Source organism: Chlorocebus sabaeus, chromosome 24 (genome assembly GCF_047675955.1).
Source record: "Chlorocebus sabaeus isolate Y175 chromosome 24, mChlSab1.0.hap1, whole genome shotgun sequence".
NCBI classification, from domain to species: Eukaryota; Metazoa; Chordata; class Mammalia; order Primates; family Cercopithecidae; genus Chlorocebus; species Chlorocebus sabaeus.
Window position 1 is genome coordinate 67213014 of NC_132927.1, and position 21048 is coordinate 67234061.

General features: G+C 36.6%; 1 protein-coding gene across 7 annotated transcripts in view; it reads right to left on the reverse strand.

The window, feature by feature from the left end:
- The window catches only part of RPS6KA5 (ribosomal protein S6 kinase A5), a 197957-nt gene that overhangs the window by 37863 nt on the left and 139046 nt on the right, over positions 1 to 21048 (reverse strand). For 5 of the 7 annotated variants that reach the window (XM_007987576.3, XM_007987575.3, XM_073011261.1 and 2 more), the window contains 2 exons: positions 14279 to 14362; positions 11369 to 11472 (listed from right to left, as the gene is read on the reverse strand). In XM_007987576.3, the coding sequence (XP_007985767.1) occupies positions 11369 to 11472; positions 14279 to 14362 (188 nt within the window). Of the gene's footprint in view, positions 1 to 10444; positions 10617 to 11368; positions 11473 to 14278; positions 14400 to 21048 lie in introns of those variants that run through there. The other 2 variants (XM_037984388.2, XM_037984390.2) reach the window with 2 other exon arrangements.

A 21048-nucleotide genomic window follows, 5' to 3' on the forward strand; every position in this document is an offset into this window, starting at 1 on the left:
AATGCACTGGGCTAAGATAACTGTGGCGTGGTAGGTGGGTGAGGTGCTGTGAAAACTCCTCCTGGAAGTGAGCTGCATTTGGACTGAGACATATGAGCAGGCATGCAGGCCCCTGGAAGCCATGCTCACAGGCTGTTATAAGGGACAGTTCCTGCGCTCAGCTTCCCATGCTGGGGTGGTCCATAAGCTCCCGCTTATTCTCATCACCAGTGGTTGAGTGTGTCTTCTGTGGGCTGGGAAGCCACGCATAGGTGGTGGGAAGGTCCCCGATGAAGATGTGTTTGATGCTGTAATGTCGATACACTGTTTCCTGTCCTGCATCCTTATATAAAGCTAAGTTAAACTGGTGCCAGATTCCAGTCTATTGTGACATGTGAGTGTGAACGTCAATCTGAACCCCAGATCACTGCTGGTTATGCAGAATGGGCATTGCAGAAGTGGGGTTGAGGGTAGAGGACTCTGCAGGACATTTAGTCATAACAATACTAGAGGATCCTGCAACAAGGGTAGGGAGACATTTCTTGGGTGTTGCTGTCACTTTTCCTCCTCCAATGTGCTTGATTTCTGAATTGGTAATATCCCAAAGTTATCTTTTTCTTGCTTAAAAATGGATCTGGGAAACTCCAGAAATGAATTACAATTAGGTAGAGCCCAAATAAATCTTAGAGTCTTCTGTAAAGTCAGAAAAAGCTCTGAGTTGATAAGCCATATTAAACATTTCACGTGTATGTTATTTAATCCATATAATAATCCTATCAAAAGACTTCTGTTTTTATCCTTCTTTTACAGATACGGAAAGACTCCTTTCAAAAAAGCAAGAAATGTGAATATTAATTAAACTTGCAACAAGGCCTTAGAACATGGGTGACTTTAATATTCATTTACAAAATACACAGCACAAGTAAGAAAATTTTAAAAAGGAAAATTGGGGTGACTGCCTAGCCACATATTACAATGTATCATGAAACGAAATTGCTAAAGTGAGGTGCTAACAAAATAAATAGCCAAATCAAGTGAACATAGATGACACACTGTGAAAAACAAGCTTATATAAAAACTGGAATTATTATTATTATTATTGTTATTATTATTTTGAGATGGACTCTTGTTCTGTCACCAGGCTGGAGTGCAGTGGTGCAATTCTCCTACCTCAGGTTCAAGCAATTATCTTGCCTCAGCCTCCCAAGTAGCTGGGATTCCAGGCATCCACCACCACACCTGGCTAATTTTCGTATTTTCAGTAGAGATGGGGTTTCACCATATTGGCCAGGCTGGTCGAACTCCTGACCTCAGGCGATCTGCCTGCCTCGGACTCCCAAAGTGTTGGGATTACAGGAGTGAGCCACCGTGCCCGGTCAAAAACTTGTATTATTTAAAAAAAAAAAAAAAAAAAAAGACCAGATCACATAGCAAAAGGCCACAAATGTTGGGGAAACCAGTTGTACAGGAAATAAACAAACAAAAGCAAGACCCTTGCCTTATATTACAACCCAAATTGATTCCAAATGGATTGAGGAACTGCATGGAAAAAACCAAATGAAATAAAATTAAAATACACACCAATAATACAAAAATGAATACAAAATTTCTTCCTACTCATGAATTAACTTTCTGGAAACCTCTGTGGCAAAAGGAAATCACAAGTGATTAGCTTCACAATGTACAGAATAAAGGATAAAGACACCAAAATAAAAATTAAACCTATTATGGGAGAGGTACAGGTTCATAGGCAGACAGGTAATAAGCAAGGATCATAAAATATTCATGGTAGAATCTAGGTAGTGAGTGTGTAGGTGTGCACTGTAACAAATGTTTGAAAACTTTTGTAATAAAATGTTTTAAAAAAAGTAAACCTATGAAGTTTTGTACATGTGTCTTTGTATGTTCACTAAAATATAACAAAGACCTATCTCAAAAAAAAATCACTGACATTTAAGCACAACAGTCTTAGTAACAATGGGCGATGCTCACTTCTTTTTTTATTTTTATTTTATTACTATAATAATTTTTTTTTTTTGAGACAGAGTCTGGCTCTGTTGACCAGGCTGGAGTGCAGTGGTGCAATCTCGGCTCACTGCAAGCTCCACCTCCCAGGTTCACGCCATTCTCCTGCCTCAGCCTCCCAAGTAGCTGGGACTACAGGCGCCCGCCACCTCGCCCAGCTAATTGTTTGTATTTTTAGTAGAGATGGGGTTTCACCGTGTTAGCCAGGATGGTCTCGATCTCCTGACCTCATGATCTGCCCAGCTTGGCCTCCCAAAGTGCTGGGATTACAGGTGTGAGCCACTGTGCCTGGCGATGCTCACTTCTTAAACCCTCTGAGGTCTTTGTTCAAGTGTCAACTTTTCAGAGAAGCTTGCTCTAACCATCCTATCAAGAATAGCCGTTACCCCCATACTCCTTATCCTCTGGCTCTGTTTTATTTTTCTTCATGCATACCATATGTTTGTCTATTATTTATCTCTCCCAACTAAAACATAAGCTCTAATGGAGTAAGAATTTTCTTTGTTTTGTTCACTGCTTTATTCCCAGGGCCTAGAACATTGCTTAGCACATAGCAACTCCTCAACAAATATTTAGTGAATAAATAAATGTCAAATTGTTTTCTACTTACTGTATCTTGCCCACTCAGGATCTTTCTTCCTCACAGTTTCAATGAGATGCCTGCAAATAACTCTTTTGCTTTTCTGCAGATGGCATGCATTCTCATGGATTGTTTACTTATTTCTATTTGTCCTCCATTTAAAAGTTCACAATCTTTTCCATTTCATGACTTAATGTTCTTGACTTTTACTTCCTGGTTCCCATGCAGTCCCAGAATTATAAATTATTTATGTGCCTGCCTGAGTTAGAAACAGCTCTCAGTAAACCTCACTTACTCTACATTTTTGTTCAACACTAGGGAAAAGTTAAGCATATTATGGTGTATCCACTCAATAGCATGTTATGCAGCCATTACAAAATTATGTTTTGTATTGTAATTAGAGAACAAAACGCTTATGACATAAATTTCAGCAAAAACTGAAAAATATAAAATTATATTTCTAGTATGAGTACAACATTATACAAGTAAAAAAGAATAAAACAAAATATATCAAAACATTAATAGTATATGTCTCTGGGTGTTATTATTGACTCTTTACCCCATATGCATACCTTAAACTATAATGAACATGACATTAAAGTGGGAACAATAAAATAAATTTTCTTACAAGATCATGAACCCGCTGGCAGGGGTACACAGAGTGGCAAGGAGGCAACGGAGTCCTGAACCTCCCATGTGCCACTATGGGTACCTCCCCACCATCTTTTCTCTTCTATCCAGCCCAGTCCGCATCTCCATCATGAATGCTTCCCTGACAGCCCAGCCCCAGGGAACCAAACCTCCTTTGTCCTCCCCTAGCATTCTTCTTACCTAAAAGCACTCAGACATTTGTCAAAACTCCCTGATATTATGAATTTTCATGTATTTATTCCATATCTTCCCAAATGCTATATAAGTGTTCTTAGGACAAGGACTTTGCCCTCTATTTCTCTTTCTCCTTAGTAAAAAATTATTCAACAAATACTCCACTGATTTCATGAAATCAATTCCCTGCAGTCCGTGGGCGAGTACTTCCCAGTCCTTTACCTGAAATAAGCACCTGCCAGACTTGGAAAGAAAACAGCAGCATGGAAACAATGTTACCCATGAAGACAGCATGGAGTAACTTTCCAGTAACTGTATTTGATCCCAGTCCAACCTCACAGTAGCTCTGAGTCCCAGGCAAGTTACATCCTAGTTTCTTCATCTGTAAAATTGCATATGCTACCACTTATTTTTCAGGGTTCTGAGGATTCCAGAATATAACGTGGGTGACTTCTCAGCACAAAGGCTGGCACACAGCAGTCCCCAGGTGAACAGTGCTGCTGATGTCACTCTATAGTAGTCTCTCTTCCTTTAGCTATGAGACAGGCTGTCACTTCCCTTTTGGTGTTACTGAGTTCTTCCTTGATCCACTTAACCTGTGTTTCCTAGGCCACACCAGCCAGGTCATTAATAATAAATTGAGATTATTTGGCTGGTATACTTATCTGCTTCTGTGGAATCTGTGACTGCACTCAAAAGTCTCACCCACCCAATAACTCTTGGAGTCGTCCCCAGGGCATGACTTATGTAATCTATAAATACTCTTCTTCACTGTCACATAAACCATCTTTTTTTTTTTTGTTAGGCGGAGTCTCCCTCTGTTGCCCAGGCTAGAGTGCAGTGGTGCGATCTTGGCTCACTGCAACCTCCAACTCCTGGGTTCAAGCGATTCTCCTGCCTCAGCCTCCTGAGTAGCTGGGATTACAGGCACTCGCCACCAGGCCCAGCTGATTTTTGTATTTTTAGTAGAGACGGGGTTTCACCATGTTGGCCAGGCTGGTCTCAAACTCCTGACCTCAAGTGATCTACCCTCCTCAGCCTCCCAAAGTGCCGGGATTATAGGCGTGAGTCACTGCGGCTGGCCACATAAAGCATCTTGTTTCCCTCTTCTGCCCAGTATGCTAAACAGGTCTCCTACCACAGTGCCTGGGAAGCCATCTGAGAGGTACACACTCCTGCCATCGCTTCTGGGACTGAAGGAAAAAACTTGTTTCTTACAAAGTTAGGGGAATCAAAGATGAATGCGTGATACTGCAAAGATTTTGCTGAAAAGAGCTTTGTTTTCTTTTTAATCTATGGCAACTTCTATCTAAAAGTGATAGATACTACCAAAAATTGCCCTTCTCTCAATGGCTAAGCCTTCCTTAGTGAACCAAGCTGTTCTGCTGGGGGTCCTCACCCTTAGGCTCTTGTGCAGTTAGATTGCTGGTGGGGCTACTAGACGGGCTTTTAGATGTGCTTGGATGTGTCTTAAATAAGATTTAAAAGTTATTTAGTATGACTTTTATTGCCAGACCTCTTCCGGTCTCTTTTCCTTTGTACACTTTTTTCTGTAGCCCAGACAATGCTGTTGAACCTTTACTTCTCCACTCATTCCATTATGGCCCTTAGACTACCTTTCCCTAACAGGGGGAGGATGATAGTGATGGAAGACAGTGATAAACCCAGACTTTGGGGGTTCCTTGGAGCCAAGTGGCTGCATGTTATAATAAAACTAAGACACTGTTTGGAGTTCAGAAGCAGACTTCAATGCAAGGAATTCCAAAGATAAAGCTAAACTGAAAAGAGCTGGAGGCAGAGAGCAACAGCCAGAGTATAGAGCCGAAATTATCACCCAAAGTGATGAGACGTTCTTTGGGAGGCCACGGAGAACCATAAATACATGAGAAACAGCAGGTCATCCAGAGACCAAAATGTGTGACAGAGTCGTGAATACAGAAGGCTACCTTCTTCCTTTCACGGCCCTTTCCAGTATGTATGAGGCTGATCTTTGACTCTGGGTTGACTGTAGTAGTAGAGAACTGGCTGGGGTGGTGCACAGAGGTGGTGGCAAAGAATCTACACTGCAGCATCATCGGGGAAACAACAGAGGGCCAGGTCTCCAGTGAGAGACTAAGGCCTGGGAAATGATAGGCTGACTGATGATGTTTCACTCTTTCACCCAGGCTGGAGTGCACTGGTACAATCTTGGTTCACTGCAACCTCTGCCCCCTGGGTTCCAACGATTCTCCTGCCTCAGCCTCCTAAGTAGCTGGGATTATAGGCGTCCATCACCATGTCTGGCTAATTTTTGTATCTTTAGTAGAGATGGGGTTTTGCCATGTTGGCCAGGCTGGTCTCGAACTCTTGACTTCAGGTGATCCACCCGCCTCGGCCTCCCAAAGTGCTAGGATTACAGGCGTGAGCCACGCACCTGACCTATCCCTAGGTTTTACTCAGGACTCCAAATGCTCCACCCCGCTAGGGAGTGCCTCAGAGCAATTAATAATGAAGTATGATTCACCCCAACAGGCTGTACAGTGAAGCAGTGCAAAAAAAAAAAAAAAAAAAAAAAAAAAAAAAAAAAAAAAAAAAAAAAGGAGAAAGGAAAGAAGATACAGAGTTGAGGAGTATGAGTGCCAAAGGAAGGGCCATTTCACCCTGTCCTCTCCTTGCCATCCCCTCCTGTTGCTGGACTTTAGTCTGAAGCTGCTGCAATTGCCTCGTGTAGATGAATGTGTAGATGAGTAGCCACCGTGACAAACTTAGAAAGTGTTTGGTTAACTAGTCAAAAAAACCCTGGGAAACATAGATGCTCATACTGGGTACAGAAATACCTAAAATGAAGATGAAAAGAATAAACCCTCAGCAAACTGAGAATCAAGGAGGCTTTACAAAATATGCCAATAAAGGATTTTATCGTAAAGACCTAAGAAAGTCAAGAAAAATAATACATTTGATTCCTTAAAACAGGGTTAAAAAAAAATGATACTTGTAGTTATTCTATACATGACTCCAAAAGCAACATATCTCAAAATTAATTACCTAGGCAAAGGGTTGGCAATCTTTTTTTATAAAGGGCTCATGGTAGGCAGACTTTGGCTCCAATGAGCACTGTATATTTGCATTCACAGCCTCTTACCTGTGGATTGGACCTAGTGCCTTCCGTATAACCAATACTTGGTACAGAAAGATGACAGGATGTCAATTGCATGATTAGGTTACAAGGCATCCCATCTTCCTAGTGGACTCTACTGCCTTTCCAGCTCACAGGCTCTGACAAAGAGAGCTGTCAGGTTAGAAGGGTCCACATGGCAAGGAACTGAGAGTGGCCATTGGCCTAAAAGATGTTCTATACAGAAAGGCAATAAAAGCTAATGGAAGCCAGGCGCAGTGGCTCATCCTGTAATCCCAGCACTTTGGGAGGCTGAGGCAGGCGTATCACTTGAGGTCAGGAGTTTGAGACCAGCCTGGCCAACATGGTGAAACCCCATCTCTACTAAAAATACAAAATTAGCCGGGTGTGGTGGTATGTGCCTGTAATGGAGTTACTGGGGAGGATGAGGCAGGAAAATCACTTTAACTTGGGAGGTGGAGGTTGCAGTGAGCCGAGATCATGCCGCTACATCCAGCCTTGGTAACAGAGTAAGACTCCATCACAAAATTAAAAAAATAAATAAATAAAATAAATTTAACAAATAAAATAAAAGCTAGTGTAAGACACGTAAGCAAAGCACAGGTACATATATTTAAAAAATAAGAAACAGACTCACAGAAAAGCTAAAACCCAATCATTCCAATCTATAATACTGATAATTTAATATTTGTCCAAAATAGTACCAGGATATGAGAAATCCAGAAATGATTTCTAACAAATAGCTAAAAGAACTAGAAAGATTTATCCTAGATAAAACTATCCTTAAGGTAATGTCTGGAAAGAAATAATAGAATTATTCCATGTTCTTGAGCAGGCAGGACCAAAATCAACATTCAGAAATGAGAAAATAATAATTTCAGTTTAAGTGGGGGAAAACTCATAAACTAAAGTTGTCCATTAATGAACATAGCTTCCTTAAAAACACCTTATATAAGCTCCATCCTTTCCATGATGGCGAAACTATCAGGGATTCTTACAGACAAAGGGATTCTTATGGCAGGGGAAAAGTTGAACTCTAAGATTCTTCTCATTGTAAGTTCTTAGCATATTTTGAAATTTGATATACTGGAAAAATATTTTTATTCTAGGCTACCTGTAGACAAAAATGGCAAACAGATAACTCAGATAATAACATTACTTTGAAGGATGATAAAAAGGGGACAGATAATGACACATTTATCTAAATGATACATATAAGATTTGTGCCAGGAAAGATACTTAGAATGATTATTCTGAAAGGAAAATGTAGTGTAGGGTAATTTAATTATCACATTGTTTGTAAATTTCTGTCACACACACACACACGCATACACACAAACTGTGAAATTACAGGTTGACACCATGACAAAGTGGATAATTAATTGATTAAAGGGAAGGAATCCTATTTAAATTCTTGAAAAGTCTATTTGCTTTAGTTGTAAGGTTTTAGACAATCTGATTCAGGCTCTCTTTCTCTTTCTAAAACCAGAATGCCAATTGATTAATATAAAGGGAATAAAAGCAATTTAAATGTGAACATTACTTTATTCAGAATATTCTTGTCATCATAAGCAATATACTTCTCTCCACACTCAGACCTACAGTGGAAAGGAAAATTATTTTAAAAAGATTGCCCGTATATGTGGAATCGGAAAGAGGGGAATTAGAGAACCCACCACTTAATGTTGTCAGGCTAAGGCCACCTTTAGTACCTGTCACCATGACAGGTATGATCTTGCAACTGGACCCAAATTCTCAGGACCGTGGCCACAGTTTCCTATATTCTGAGGTATTTTCAAACTGCCAAAAAATCAATTTAAAATAAACAAAGTCATATTTATAATTTTTCATAAGAGGTGTGATTTTAACTCACCCTGATTTTAAAAAGAAGTACTGCTCATTTAACTTTGGCACTAAATAAACTGAAACAGTGAGAAATCATTTTTCTAGCCTGTCTTGGAATAGGTACACTTTAAATTTTTAACAGTTTTACTGAAGTACAATTGACGTACAATAAAAATCCCATACAAAAAGTGTGTAACTGTATGTTTTTTTAATTTCATGGAAGAAAATGTTCTATGTTTGATAAGTTTTGACATATGTATTCACCTGTGAAACCATTGCCACAATCAAGATAATAAACATACTCTTCACCTTCCACAGTTTTCCTATGTTCCACTGTAATCTCTCCTGACCTCCCCCAATCCCAGTCCCCAGGCAACTGCTATTCTGCTTTTTGTCACTGTAGATTAGTTTGCATTTTCCAGAATTGGAATCATATGGTATATATTCTATATTTTCTCGCTTCTTTCACTTGATGTAATTATTTTGAGATTCATCCATTTGCAAGTATATAAACAAATCGTTCCTTTTTTTAAGAGATAGGGTCTTGCTACATTGCCCAGGCTGACCTCAAACTCCTGGGCTCAAGCAATCCCTCCACCTCACCCTCCTCTGCAACTGCGACTACAGATGCACTACCGCACATGTCTTAGATAAATTCCTTTTCATTGCTAAGGAGTCTTCCATTTGTATTAATAAACCACAATTTGTTTAACCACTTACTTGTTGACAGATACCTGGGTTATTTCCAGTTTTCGGTTATTACAAATGAAGTTGTCATGAACATTCATGCACAAGTTTTTATATAGACATATGTTTTCATTTCCCTTGGTAATTACCCAGGAGTGGAATGGACAGATCAGACAGTGAGTAACGTTTAACTTTTTAAGAAATTGCCTATTTTCCAAAGTTTTTGTACCATTTTACATTTCCCCTTGCAGTGTATGAAAGTTCCAGTTCCTCCACGTCTTTATTAGCACTTGGTATTATCAGTCTCTTTATTTTTAGCCATACTAGTTGAGTGTATAGTGGTATTTCATTGACGTTTTAATTTGCATTTCCCTAAAGACTAAAGGTGTTGATAGTCTTTTCATGTGCTAATTTGCCACCTACACATCTTCTCTGGTGAATTGTCTGTTCAAATTTTTTGCCCATTTTTAAACGTGGTTGTTTGTTTTCTTGAGTTTTAAGAATTCTTTATACATTCTGGATACCAGTCCTTCAGCAGACATATGATTTAAAATTTTATCCCAGTCTGTGGCTTGTCTTTTCATTCTCTCAAACAGTTTTGAAGAGCAGAAATATTTAATTTTGATGAAGTCCAATTTATTAATGTTTTCTTTTATGGATTGCACTTTTTGTGTCATATCTAAGAAATCTTTACCTAAACCAAGCTCACAATGTTTTTCCTTTATGTTTCCTTCCAGAAGTTTTATAGTTTTAGCTTTTACATTTAGGTCTATAATCCATTTTGAGTTAATTTTTCTATATGGTATGAAGTATTTCTTGAAGTTCACTTTTTTCCATCTGGATAGCCAGTGGTTCCAGCACCATTTGTTCAAAACTATCTTTACAGAAGTGACTTTGCATCTTTGTCAAAAATCATTTGTCACTGATCATTTGTCTGTCTTGACACCAAAACCACAATGTCTTAATTACTGTAACTTAGAACAAAGTTTATTTCAAGACTTCTATTTCTTCAAAGCTAATTTGGCTATTCTAGGTCCTCTGCATTTTCATAATGAATTTTAGACCCAGGTGGTCAATTTCTAAAGAAAAAAAAAAAAAAAACTGCTGGAAATGTGACTGTATTGAATCTACAGTTCAATTTGGCAAGAAATAACATCTTAACTATATGGAATAGTTCCCTCACTGTGTGCTTACCAATACTCAACTGAATACCTCTGCACATCTCTGGACTTCCCTCTGGGTGCCACTCTTGTCTCCCACACTCTGGCCTGCAAACTCTAGCTGTCTTGATCTTCTTGGACTCTCAGTTGCACCTCCTCAACTGCGTCTGGGTTTTGCAGCCTGGAAATGCTCTCAAGGCAGTAAGCTGGGGCAATCACAGGGCTCACCTCATTTATTTTTCCGCCTCTCAAAGATCATTGTCCTTCACTTCCAGATGTCCAATGTCTTCAAATCTGTTGTTTCATGTATTTTGCCCATTGTTAAAATTGTTTCAGGCAGGAAAGTAAATCTGGTCCCTGTTATTCCATCTTCTTTGGAAGTGGAATCTCAATTTTTAATTTTTAAGGCCAAATCTGTTCTCAAAGTTATAAAATTCAAGTAAAAACAGGACAAAAACATAACTAGTAATTAGTATAATGTTGTTCACTATTTACTTATTTGTTCATTAACCCATTTTATCCCTCAAATATTTACAGAGTTCTATATAGCAAGTACTGAGAATCAAAGCCAGACATGTCCCTTACTCTCACAGAGCTTACAATCTAGTGTGACAGATAGACATTAATCAAATAATTATAAAAAAAAATGTAACACTGCAACTGTGATAGCTGCTACGAAGGAAAATAAGAGAATAATGCTCTGAGACCTACAAGAGGATAATTTTATGGTATTTGTTTCTGTTGAGCCTACATTCATGAGTTCAAAAATGCCATTACTGTTTCTTCATGTTAAAGTCACAAAGAAATAAATTACATACACAGTGGAGAAAAAAGTATCCATTAAATAAACTTCTCAATATATGACGTATCTACTAAGTGTAAGACAATATTCTAAGTGCTCTGGGGCACACCAAAATCATGACACTACAGATGATAAGTTAAACTTCAGATTCAATTTGACACATACAATCAGTATAAAGAAATATAAAGGTAACATATCTATATGCTATATGATAGAAAAGAAAATTTACCACATAAACATCACTGTCTATCCTCATTTAAAAAAATTATTGTTTACATCAGCCTAACTGCAGAAATGTGATCAGTTCCTTTGAGAAAACAATGCATTTATTTTATTTTGTCAAATCTTACCTAGATATCTCAGCTTGGGAATTTTTTTCTCCATCAACAGTGAAAGGAGATGCTCCAGTTAGTAATTCATACATTAGAACACCTAAACTCCACCAATCAACTGCCTATAAAACAACAATAATTTCATTTTATAGAATTATCAACTAAAATATTTTATAAGAAAGAAAAAAATGAAGAAAGCTATCTATTAGGAAAATGTTTTAAAAAATGATTTTGTACACCTCCTTCTATGTAAGGAGTATTAAATTAGCACATGCAAGAAAGACATCTAGAGAACAAATATCCAAGTATCCTCAGCACAGAAAGCATGTTATTTCTTAAACTAGTAACCATTTACCTTGATTAATTAAAAAAATTTAAACGATATAAATTTTTAAAATTTTAGGTAGGTGATATCTCTTTGGGCTTATGATAGGGAACTAAAGTATTCAGCTCCAGTGAGCCTTATGAAATGTCCAAAAATCAAAGAACAAAAAATGAAAAAAAAATACCACATCCAAAGGTATGTTATTTTTTCCTAACTGCCTAAATCAATTTTTCTTCTAGAACCTATCACACATAAACCTCAGAGTCTTCACTGATGGGAAGATCTAAAATAATATAAAATAAAATGTGTTCTAATTTGGAAACCTATTTATAAATGCAGTTACCTGAACTGAGAACATAGCAAATGATACATAATTTAAAGAATATTTTATTTTATTTTACTTTATTTGAGACAGGGTCTCACTATGTTGCCGAGGCTGGTCTCAAGCTCTTGGGGTCAAGCAATCCGCCCACCTCAGCCTCCCAAAGTGCTGGGATTACAGGCGTGAGCCACCAAGCCTGGCCTAAAGAATCTTGATGTATTGAAAATTACTTCTTTTGTAATTAGGCAAATCAGAATTTTAATAACTGTTGAACACATGAGTGTACACCAATGAGAAATATTAGCTAGATGTTAAAATTTCAAACTATTTGCTTTGAATTTCCAGGGCCTAAGTTTCAGAGAGGTGACAAAATTTATGGGCTTAGAGCTACTAAGAAAATACAGAGTGCTGACATACAAAACACATCAGGAAGACTAAAATCATGAGGGCAAAGGTATTTACTGAATATCTTCCCCACGCCAGGTGCTATGATGATCACTTTGCATACATTATCTCATTTAATAACTGTCAGGTTGTTCCAGGTGTGGGAAAAAATATTTATTGACTAGTTATATTCTGCACCTTAGGTAGGTAGAAATTCTAGGAGTAATACAAGATTTTCTTATGTGAAAATTAGTTCCATTAGGTCTTTGAAGATAATTTTCAAATTAACAGGTATAAATTCCTACCAAATTCCCCAACAGCTTCAAAGAATATCAAGAAGCAAACTAAACCAGCAATTAAACTCTTCTATTTATACAAGCAGTTTGACTGCCATTTGAGTCAGAACCCTCAGAATGTTTTGCTGTTGGATTCAAAACCACGTTCTTCAAATGACAAGAGATCAATAATCAGATTCTTAGCCCTGGGTCCCAAAACCAATACCACACAAACTTGAAGAACGTGCTTTTAAATATATGATTAGTCATCAGGAAGGAGACCAGAGATTCTCCACAGCCAGATATCTGAACTGCATATGTGGGACTCTGAAAGGGAATGAAGGAGAAGGAAAGATGGGGAACAAAAACTAGAATACCTTATTTGGATAAAGCTATTAATAAAACAGAAGTGTTAAAAAAAGGAACAAATTTTGTACCCTTTAATACAGAAAAAAATCCACGACCTAGATTTTGTAACATAGTTACTTAGAAAGTTTCTTCTAGAATCTTCATTTTGGACATACAAAGGGAAGAGAGGAGGCCAAAAAAATTGAGCTTTTTAGAGGGCTTAGGAAAACAAACTTAAACTATCTAGAACTCAAGATTTTTTCTTTCTCCTAGGGTTGTTAAAATATTTATTTCTGCTGGGAAGATAATCAACTGTCTCCAGTGTCTCTGGAAAGTTAAAGGCAGAAACTGGGAATAAGAAAATATCACTGATTCTCTTTTCATTGACCTCTCAGTGACAGCTTAAAAAGCAAATATTAACTAAAGGTGATACAGATGACTATGTTTCCGAATGTTTTTCTAGCAGAAATTAAAAATGCAAATAAATACTGTCCAAAACCATTCATCACGACTCAAACAGGAACAATGTGCAGTTTTACATGCAGTGACAATTCTGTATTGCACTGTGGTTCAGTTGCATCCTAAAAGGCCACAGTCTCATGCAAAAATAAGTAAGCAATTTTTTTTTGAGTCGCTGTCTCACTCTTGTGGCCCAGGCTGGAGGGCAATGGCGCAATTTCTGCTCACTGCAACCTCTGCCTCCAGGGTTCAAACATTCTCCTGCCTCAGCCTTCCGAGTAGCTGAAATTACAGGCACTCACCACCACGCCAGGCTAATTTTTTGTATTTTTAGCAGATATGGGGTTTCACCATGTTGGTCAGGCTGGACTCAGACTCCTGACCTCAGGTGATCCACCCACCTTGGTCTCCCAAAGTGCTGGGATTACAGGCCCATAATTTTTTAAAAGAATGGAGTCACAGTTTGTACTCTAAGAAATAGGCTCTCTCAGTGGAAATAAAATAAAAATTATTTGACTAGTTTTAAGCTCTCAACTTTAATAAGACTGTTACTCTATAAAATAAAACACAATTCTCACCAATAAAACCTTTAAAAGGGAAATCTAGAATGTCCTAACCTTTCTATTATCTTTTTCCTCCAAAATACTAGATATCATAATGTGTTCAGGAATACAAAGCAAAAGAGAAAAAAAGGAAGATAAGACAATCAACACCAGAAAGACGGCTCTGTTGAAGAGATGACCTAAGTTGTTAATTAGGATTCTTATAGTACATTTTATAGAAATATATAAAGAAGCATCAAAAATAGAACATACCTTGTCATGTCCTGAATCTCCCCCTCTGACAATATCTGGTGCCATGTATTCAATAGTTCCACAAAAGGAATATGCTCTTTCAGTCTTGAACAAACAAACAAAAAAGGGATTTGATTTCAAGCTAGTATGACAAGTGACAAAAGAAGAAAGTTGATAATACATGTTAGTGTTTGAGATACACTATAGTGGCAAAGTACTGGTAGAATCTACCTGACAGACCCTCTCTTCACTGGAACAGACCACCATCTACTTAATATGAGTTCTGGGTATATGTTATCCCATCAGAAAGACTTCTCATGCATGAAATGGTACCATCATCCACCCATCCATCCATCCTTTCCATGAATCCATTCATTCATTCTTGTTCACTTTTTGCATGTGTGTATACTTCAGTTGTTGATTTAATCTTTTTTTTTTTTAAGAATGTAAATAGTCCTAGTAAGGCAACATGAACTGTCTAACACATTAGTATGAATGACTTTATTAGGCAAGACTGAGAAAACACTGGGAAACCTGAAGAGGGAGGAAAGACCAAATTCTAAGAAGGGGGAATAGTAAACCCAAAGATAAAAAGAGGATAAAAATTTTTTTTTCTACCTTACCATCTCGTGTCGGTTTGACAATGCTAATGTTATGTTTAACGATGGTAAACAAAATCGTCTTTAAAAAAAGATTATTTCTTAAAGGTAGATGTTTCTTTATTATAGAATTTTAAAAATTCAAAAGGGCTAATATATCATGCCTGAAAGTTAGCCTAAAAAGTTATTTGTTAGATGATCAATTATGCAATTACGTAGCTCATTTATTATCTCAACTTAGAGGAAGCTTACAACCACCCCAAGTTAAGTGCTTATAAGATATTTCTTCTACCTTTTCCATGTAATTTTTGGCCTCTCTTATAATTCATTTTAGCTTATCTGGTGCTTTGGGGGAGGAGTTGATAGGGTATACATTAAAAAATAATTATTTATTTGATAGAAATTCCAGAAGATAGAAAAATTAAGGCTTAAGTGTTGAGAAGTTCCAAACACTGAGAATAGTAGTAAACAAAGACAAACATTTCTTAATTCTCTCAATTATTTTAAACCCTTGCCATCTTACTCATCTTATAGTTCTAAATCTATATTTGCTTCCTCCTGTGTTATTCCCTCTGGGTTCTAACTTTTCGGTCTCTGCCTAAACTTCCTAAGAGTTTATCTTCTATTTGTAAAAATATCACCAATTGTAACTTTTGAATTTGTATTTATTTGCCTACAAAGATGCATAATGCCTTAAAATAATTGTACCAAGAAGACAAACTGATGAGATTTGACAGGGGAAGGATGCACCATAAAACATATTCCAGAGTTTCTGATAGGAGCAGGAAAGACTTCAAGGTAACAATTCTACTATGCTTATGGTTTATTATTTGTTCAAAACACAATACTTTTTTCAAGTAACAATTTTCTCAAGGAGATAACCTATTTGACATTTATGCCCATACTATAAGCAACATTAGTTATCACAGTTAAAAAAAATTGTGAATGAAAATTTACTTGATTATGAACAAACATAGCAGGAGTGGGATGTGTGCAACATACTAGCAGATAATATGGAATACTCATGTGTTTTAAGTGATTAGCCAATCAAGGAGGTTTCATTGCTCCTTAGAGAAAAGGATTCCATAACACTGGATAAAAAGCTGGTTTCCTTCTAAGGAGGAATCCCAATAGCAACTCAAATGCCAGACTCAAGTATTTCTCAATAAAGACTTTGATGAATTAATTCCTAGCTTTAATTTGCCAGTGTTTTGTCCTAATCATATCTACCTGTGACAGATAAATTCTGGTGTAAAATCACCAATAAAAACAGTTTTTTTTCCTCATCCCATACTTAGAAAGACTCTTAATGTTGGCAAATCTCCACACAAATATCTAGAAATGTTTTATTTTTAAAAAGGATTACATATTCCATTGGTAACCGCCAAACACCAGGCTCACAAGAAAGGGGAATTCCTGGGTGCCAGCCAGGAAGTGGGTACAGAAAACCAGAGAGGTAGGCATATGACCTAGTGCTGTGGCTACACAAAGGGAGGAAAGGTGAGTTGTTACAGGTCTCAGCAATCCAGAAACTTGAGTTTTAATACCCTGTGAGGATAAAAGATGAGGCTGTCAGCTCAAATGAGATGGGCTAGAATTACCACTCTTGCATAAACCTTGAAACCAACGAAAGCTAAACCTCAGTGAAAACAAACTACAGAAAAATAAATTCACCTGCTAGCACTCATTTGTTTCTGTCTAGACCCTAGTTGAACAAAGTTCCTCCTGTGATCTTAAATGCCTAGGTTTATGCTTCTTAGATATGAGATCTGAATTTACTCTTCCGCATGGTATGGAGAAGTAGGAAAGTCTGGCCAAACATGGTGACACCCCAGGACACATGATAGAACCAGAGATATTCTCACAACTTAGCCTGACCAGAATTCCTATAAAGCCCTGATGTCTTGATATTACTAAGTAAGTGAACTAGACTCCACAGACACAACAAACAGAAGGATTACTTGAAACAGCAGAAAAACAATCTGTAAATGACCAGCGTGCTGTAAAACATAAAAGACACAAAAGAAGACAGCCTGGGCAAGATGGCGAAACTCTGTTTCTACAAAAATTTTTTTTTTTAATTTGCAGGGCATAGTGGCGCATGCCTGTAGTCCCAGCTACCTGGGAGACTGAGGCGAGAGGATCACCTGAGAGCAGGAGATCAAGGCTGCAGTGAGCCATGATCGCACCACTGCACTCCAGTCTGGGCGAAAGAGTGAGACCCTGACTCAAAAAAAAAAAAAAAGAAAGAAAGAAAGAAAGAAAAAGAATCAAATAGAGCTGTGCAAATAGAGAAATGAGGCAATAAAAAAGGCAGACTAAACGTATTAGACACAGCTAAAGAAAGACAGTACATTAGAGGATACTTTTGCAACATTTTGGATAATTTTCTCAAGACTTAGTAAAATTGCTGGGCATGGTGGTTCACACCTGTAATCCCAGTACTCTGGGAGGCCAAGGTGAGCAGATCACTTGAGGTCAGGAGTTTGAGAACAGCCTGGCCAACTCAGCTCAAACCCTGTCTCTACTAAAAATGCATGATGGCACATGCCTGTAGTCCCAGCTACTCATGAAGCTGAGGCAGGAGAACTGCTTGAACCTGGGAGGTAGAGGTTGCAGTGAGCAGAGATCACACCATTGAACTCCAGCCTGGGCCACAGAGTGAGACTCTGTCTCAAAAAAAAAAAAAAAAGACAGTAAAATTTACTAAAGACTTAGTAAATTTGAGAAAACATTCTGGGAACAGAATGTTGCAAAAGTCCTAAGCAGATTAAATAAAAATATATTCCTGAGTGGCCACATTCTATTTCTTCACTTGAGTGGTGGTTACAAGAGTGCTGCCTTATAATAATTTGCTGAGCCATACATTTATTTTGTTTTTTAATCTGTTTTATTTTACAATAAAAAGAGAGACATATATATGTATGTATGTGTATGTATATGTGTGTGTATCTGTATCTATATCTACATATCTCTCTATATCTCACAGGTCCATTCCTAGATCTATTTATACCCAGCAGCTAAGTTATCAGTTAATATGCAGGGCAAAATAAAGCATTTTAAGATAAAGACAGAATTTATTAATCATTGATCTTTGCTGAAAAGAAATCTAAAGTATGTATTTTAGAAAGAAATAAACTGAACATGAAAGAAAAAACTCAGATGCAAGAAGCAAGAATAAGCAGAGAAAATAAATGTGTAAGTAAATATAAACAAGCATTGAATTTATAAAAGTAATAACTACACAGTAATGATTAACTTGTGGAAATTCAGCAGGTAGGACTAAAATACTAAATAATATAAAAATTAGATAAATAATTGAAGTTGAAGCATTCTAATGTTCTTGTAGTGGTCATGATTGTCTGACAGATAATGGATAATTTCAGATTCTGTTAAGTCAGAGCGCAAGTTTAAAATCAGGGTAATATTACAGAAATGCCTTGTGTATAAAAATAAATGAGTAATAAAATCAGGGTAATAACTACTAAAAGAATAGAAATAGAATATACATGACTTCTAGACCATTAGGCGGACATGAAATAAAAAGATCTTAGTCATTTAAATAGAAGACAGGAAAAAAGGAAAACAGAAGCAAAGAGAAACACAAAGCAAAAAAAGAGAAATAAAAATATATCAGTAATCATAATATACAGGTATCATAACGCACCAGTTAAAAGACAGAAACTCTTGATCAAAAAATAAAATCCAGCTATATGTTATTTACAAAAGGCACACCTAAAACATAATGACAAAGAAAGATCGAAAGTAAAGAGACGGAAAAAGTTGTATCAGACAGCACTAACCAACAGAAAGCTGGAGTATCTTTATTAATAGGAGAAATGAACTTTAAAGCAAAAGACTTATTAAAATTATGTACATTACAAAATAATAAAAGGAACACTTCACTAGGGAAATAACTCTATTCCAAGCTTGAATATCCTCAAAAATTTGTGAAAAGCCTTAAAAATATATAAAATAAAAATGGAGATATCTTCAAGGAGAAATGGACAAATCCACAATCATCCTGGGTATTTTAACATATGTTTCTTATAAACCGACAGATCAAGAAGGAACAATATTAGTAAAGATATTCAAGATTTGAATGATACTCATGAAAATATACAAAATCCTCTATCAATTAGAGAATACAAACACAGTCTTTCAGGCATATATCTTTTTTATTTTCTTTCTTGTTTTTTTGGAGACAAGGTCTCATTCTGTCATCCAGGCTGGAGTGTAGTGGTGTGATCACAGCTCACTGTAGTTTTGACCTCCCAGGCTCAAGTGATCCTCTTGCCTCAGCCTCCCAAGTAGCTGGGCTCATGATACTATGCCTGGCTAATTTTTGTACTTTTTGTAGAGAGACGCAGTTTCGCTATGTTGTCCAGGCTGGTCTCAAGCTCCTGAGCTCAAGTGATCCACCTGCCTCAGACTCTTAAAGTGCTTGGATACAGGTATGAGACACCACTCAAAGAAAAGGTGACAATGAATATTAGAATAACAACAAAAATACTATACATAAGAACTTGTCGGATGCAGCTAGAGCTATTTTTTAAAATTCACCGCTTTATTTTAAAAAGATTAAATATTAGTGAGCTAGAGGTCCAAATTAAAAGCTTAGAAAAAGAATATGAAAGAAGTTTATAGAAACTAAAATGTACAAAATAATAAACTTCATCAAAGAAAGCAAAAAAAAAGGAAGGCTTGACATAAGCTCTTTCTTACAAAAGACTAATAAAAGGGACACTTCTAATAAAGGATCAAGAAAAGTAACAAATGAATAATATCAGTAATTTAAAAGAAAACATTATTGTAGTTACAGAGGTTTTTAAAAGTAAGGAAATTCTGAAGAAACTGATGTCAAAGAATTTAAAAAGATAATACAATTTTCTATAAAAATGTAACATTCAAGAATAAATAAAAACTCTAAATATACTTGTAAGTATTTTAAAAATTAAATCAGTATTTGAAAAGCTACTTGTACTCACTTAAAATGAAAAAAAGAAAAAAAAAAAAGGAAAAAAAACCACACTGGCAGATTTGAAAGTGAATCCACACAAACCTTTAGTGGAAATGTATCTTTATCTTACATAAACCATTCCAAATCCATTTCATGGTGCTAGGACAACCTTGATACTAAAATGTGACAAATGCAATTTTTTTTTTTTTTTTTTTTTTTTTTTTTTTTTTTTTTGAGACGGAGTCTCGCTCTGTCGCCCAGGCTGGAGTGCAGTGGCGCAATCTCGGCTCACTGCAAGCTCCGCCTCCCGGGTTCACGCCATTCTCCTACCTCAGCCTCCCGAGTAGCTGGGACTACAGGCGCCCGCCACTGCGCCCGGCTAATTTTTTTCTATTTTTTAGTAGAGACGGGGTTTCACCATGGTCTCGATCTCCTGACCTTGTGATCCGCCCGCCTCGGCCTCCCAAAGTGCTGGGATTACAGGCGTGAGCCACCGCGCCCGGTGACAAATGCAATTTTATACAGGAAAATTATAGGACAACTTAGAAAATAAAATCCTAAGTGAAATATTAGCAAATAAAATCCAGCAATGTATAAAAAATATACATCATGGAAAGTTAAGTTTGTTCCAGGAATTGAAAGATGGTCTAACACCGAAAAAGAAAACAAAAATCTATTCATATAATTCACATCATTATGTGGTTAAAGAGAAAAAGCATAAGAATTTTCCTATAACAATAAATTCTTAGATACTAAAAATATAATTTACCTACCAAAAACCTACAAATACCATACTAAATGACTAAAACACATGTTCTTTAATGTAAAAAATATATATACATATAAAACTTGGTAGACAAAGCAATAAAACCAAGCCAAACTCAGACAAAATAATCATCCCCAAACACACAGAAACTAAAAAGTGTGAGAAATGAAAAGAAACAAAGCCATTATTACTTACAAATAGTGGCTCTGACTTTTTTCTTTTCAATGTAGTCATCTATACAAAAATCCAAGTCAATCTAAATTTGTGCACCTAATAAGAATTCAACGTTTTATGTATAAGGTCAACAACATTCCTATGCTCTGGCAAGAAACATAAATATTCCAGTTTTTAAAGATAATTTTTACAATTGAAACAAAAAGTATAAATAGAAATAAGTCTAATAATATATGTATAAAATATTACAGATAATAGTACAAAATATTTTTGAAAGAAAAAACAACTAAAT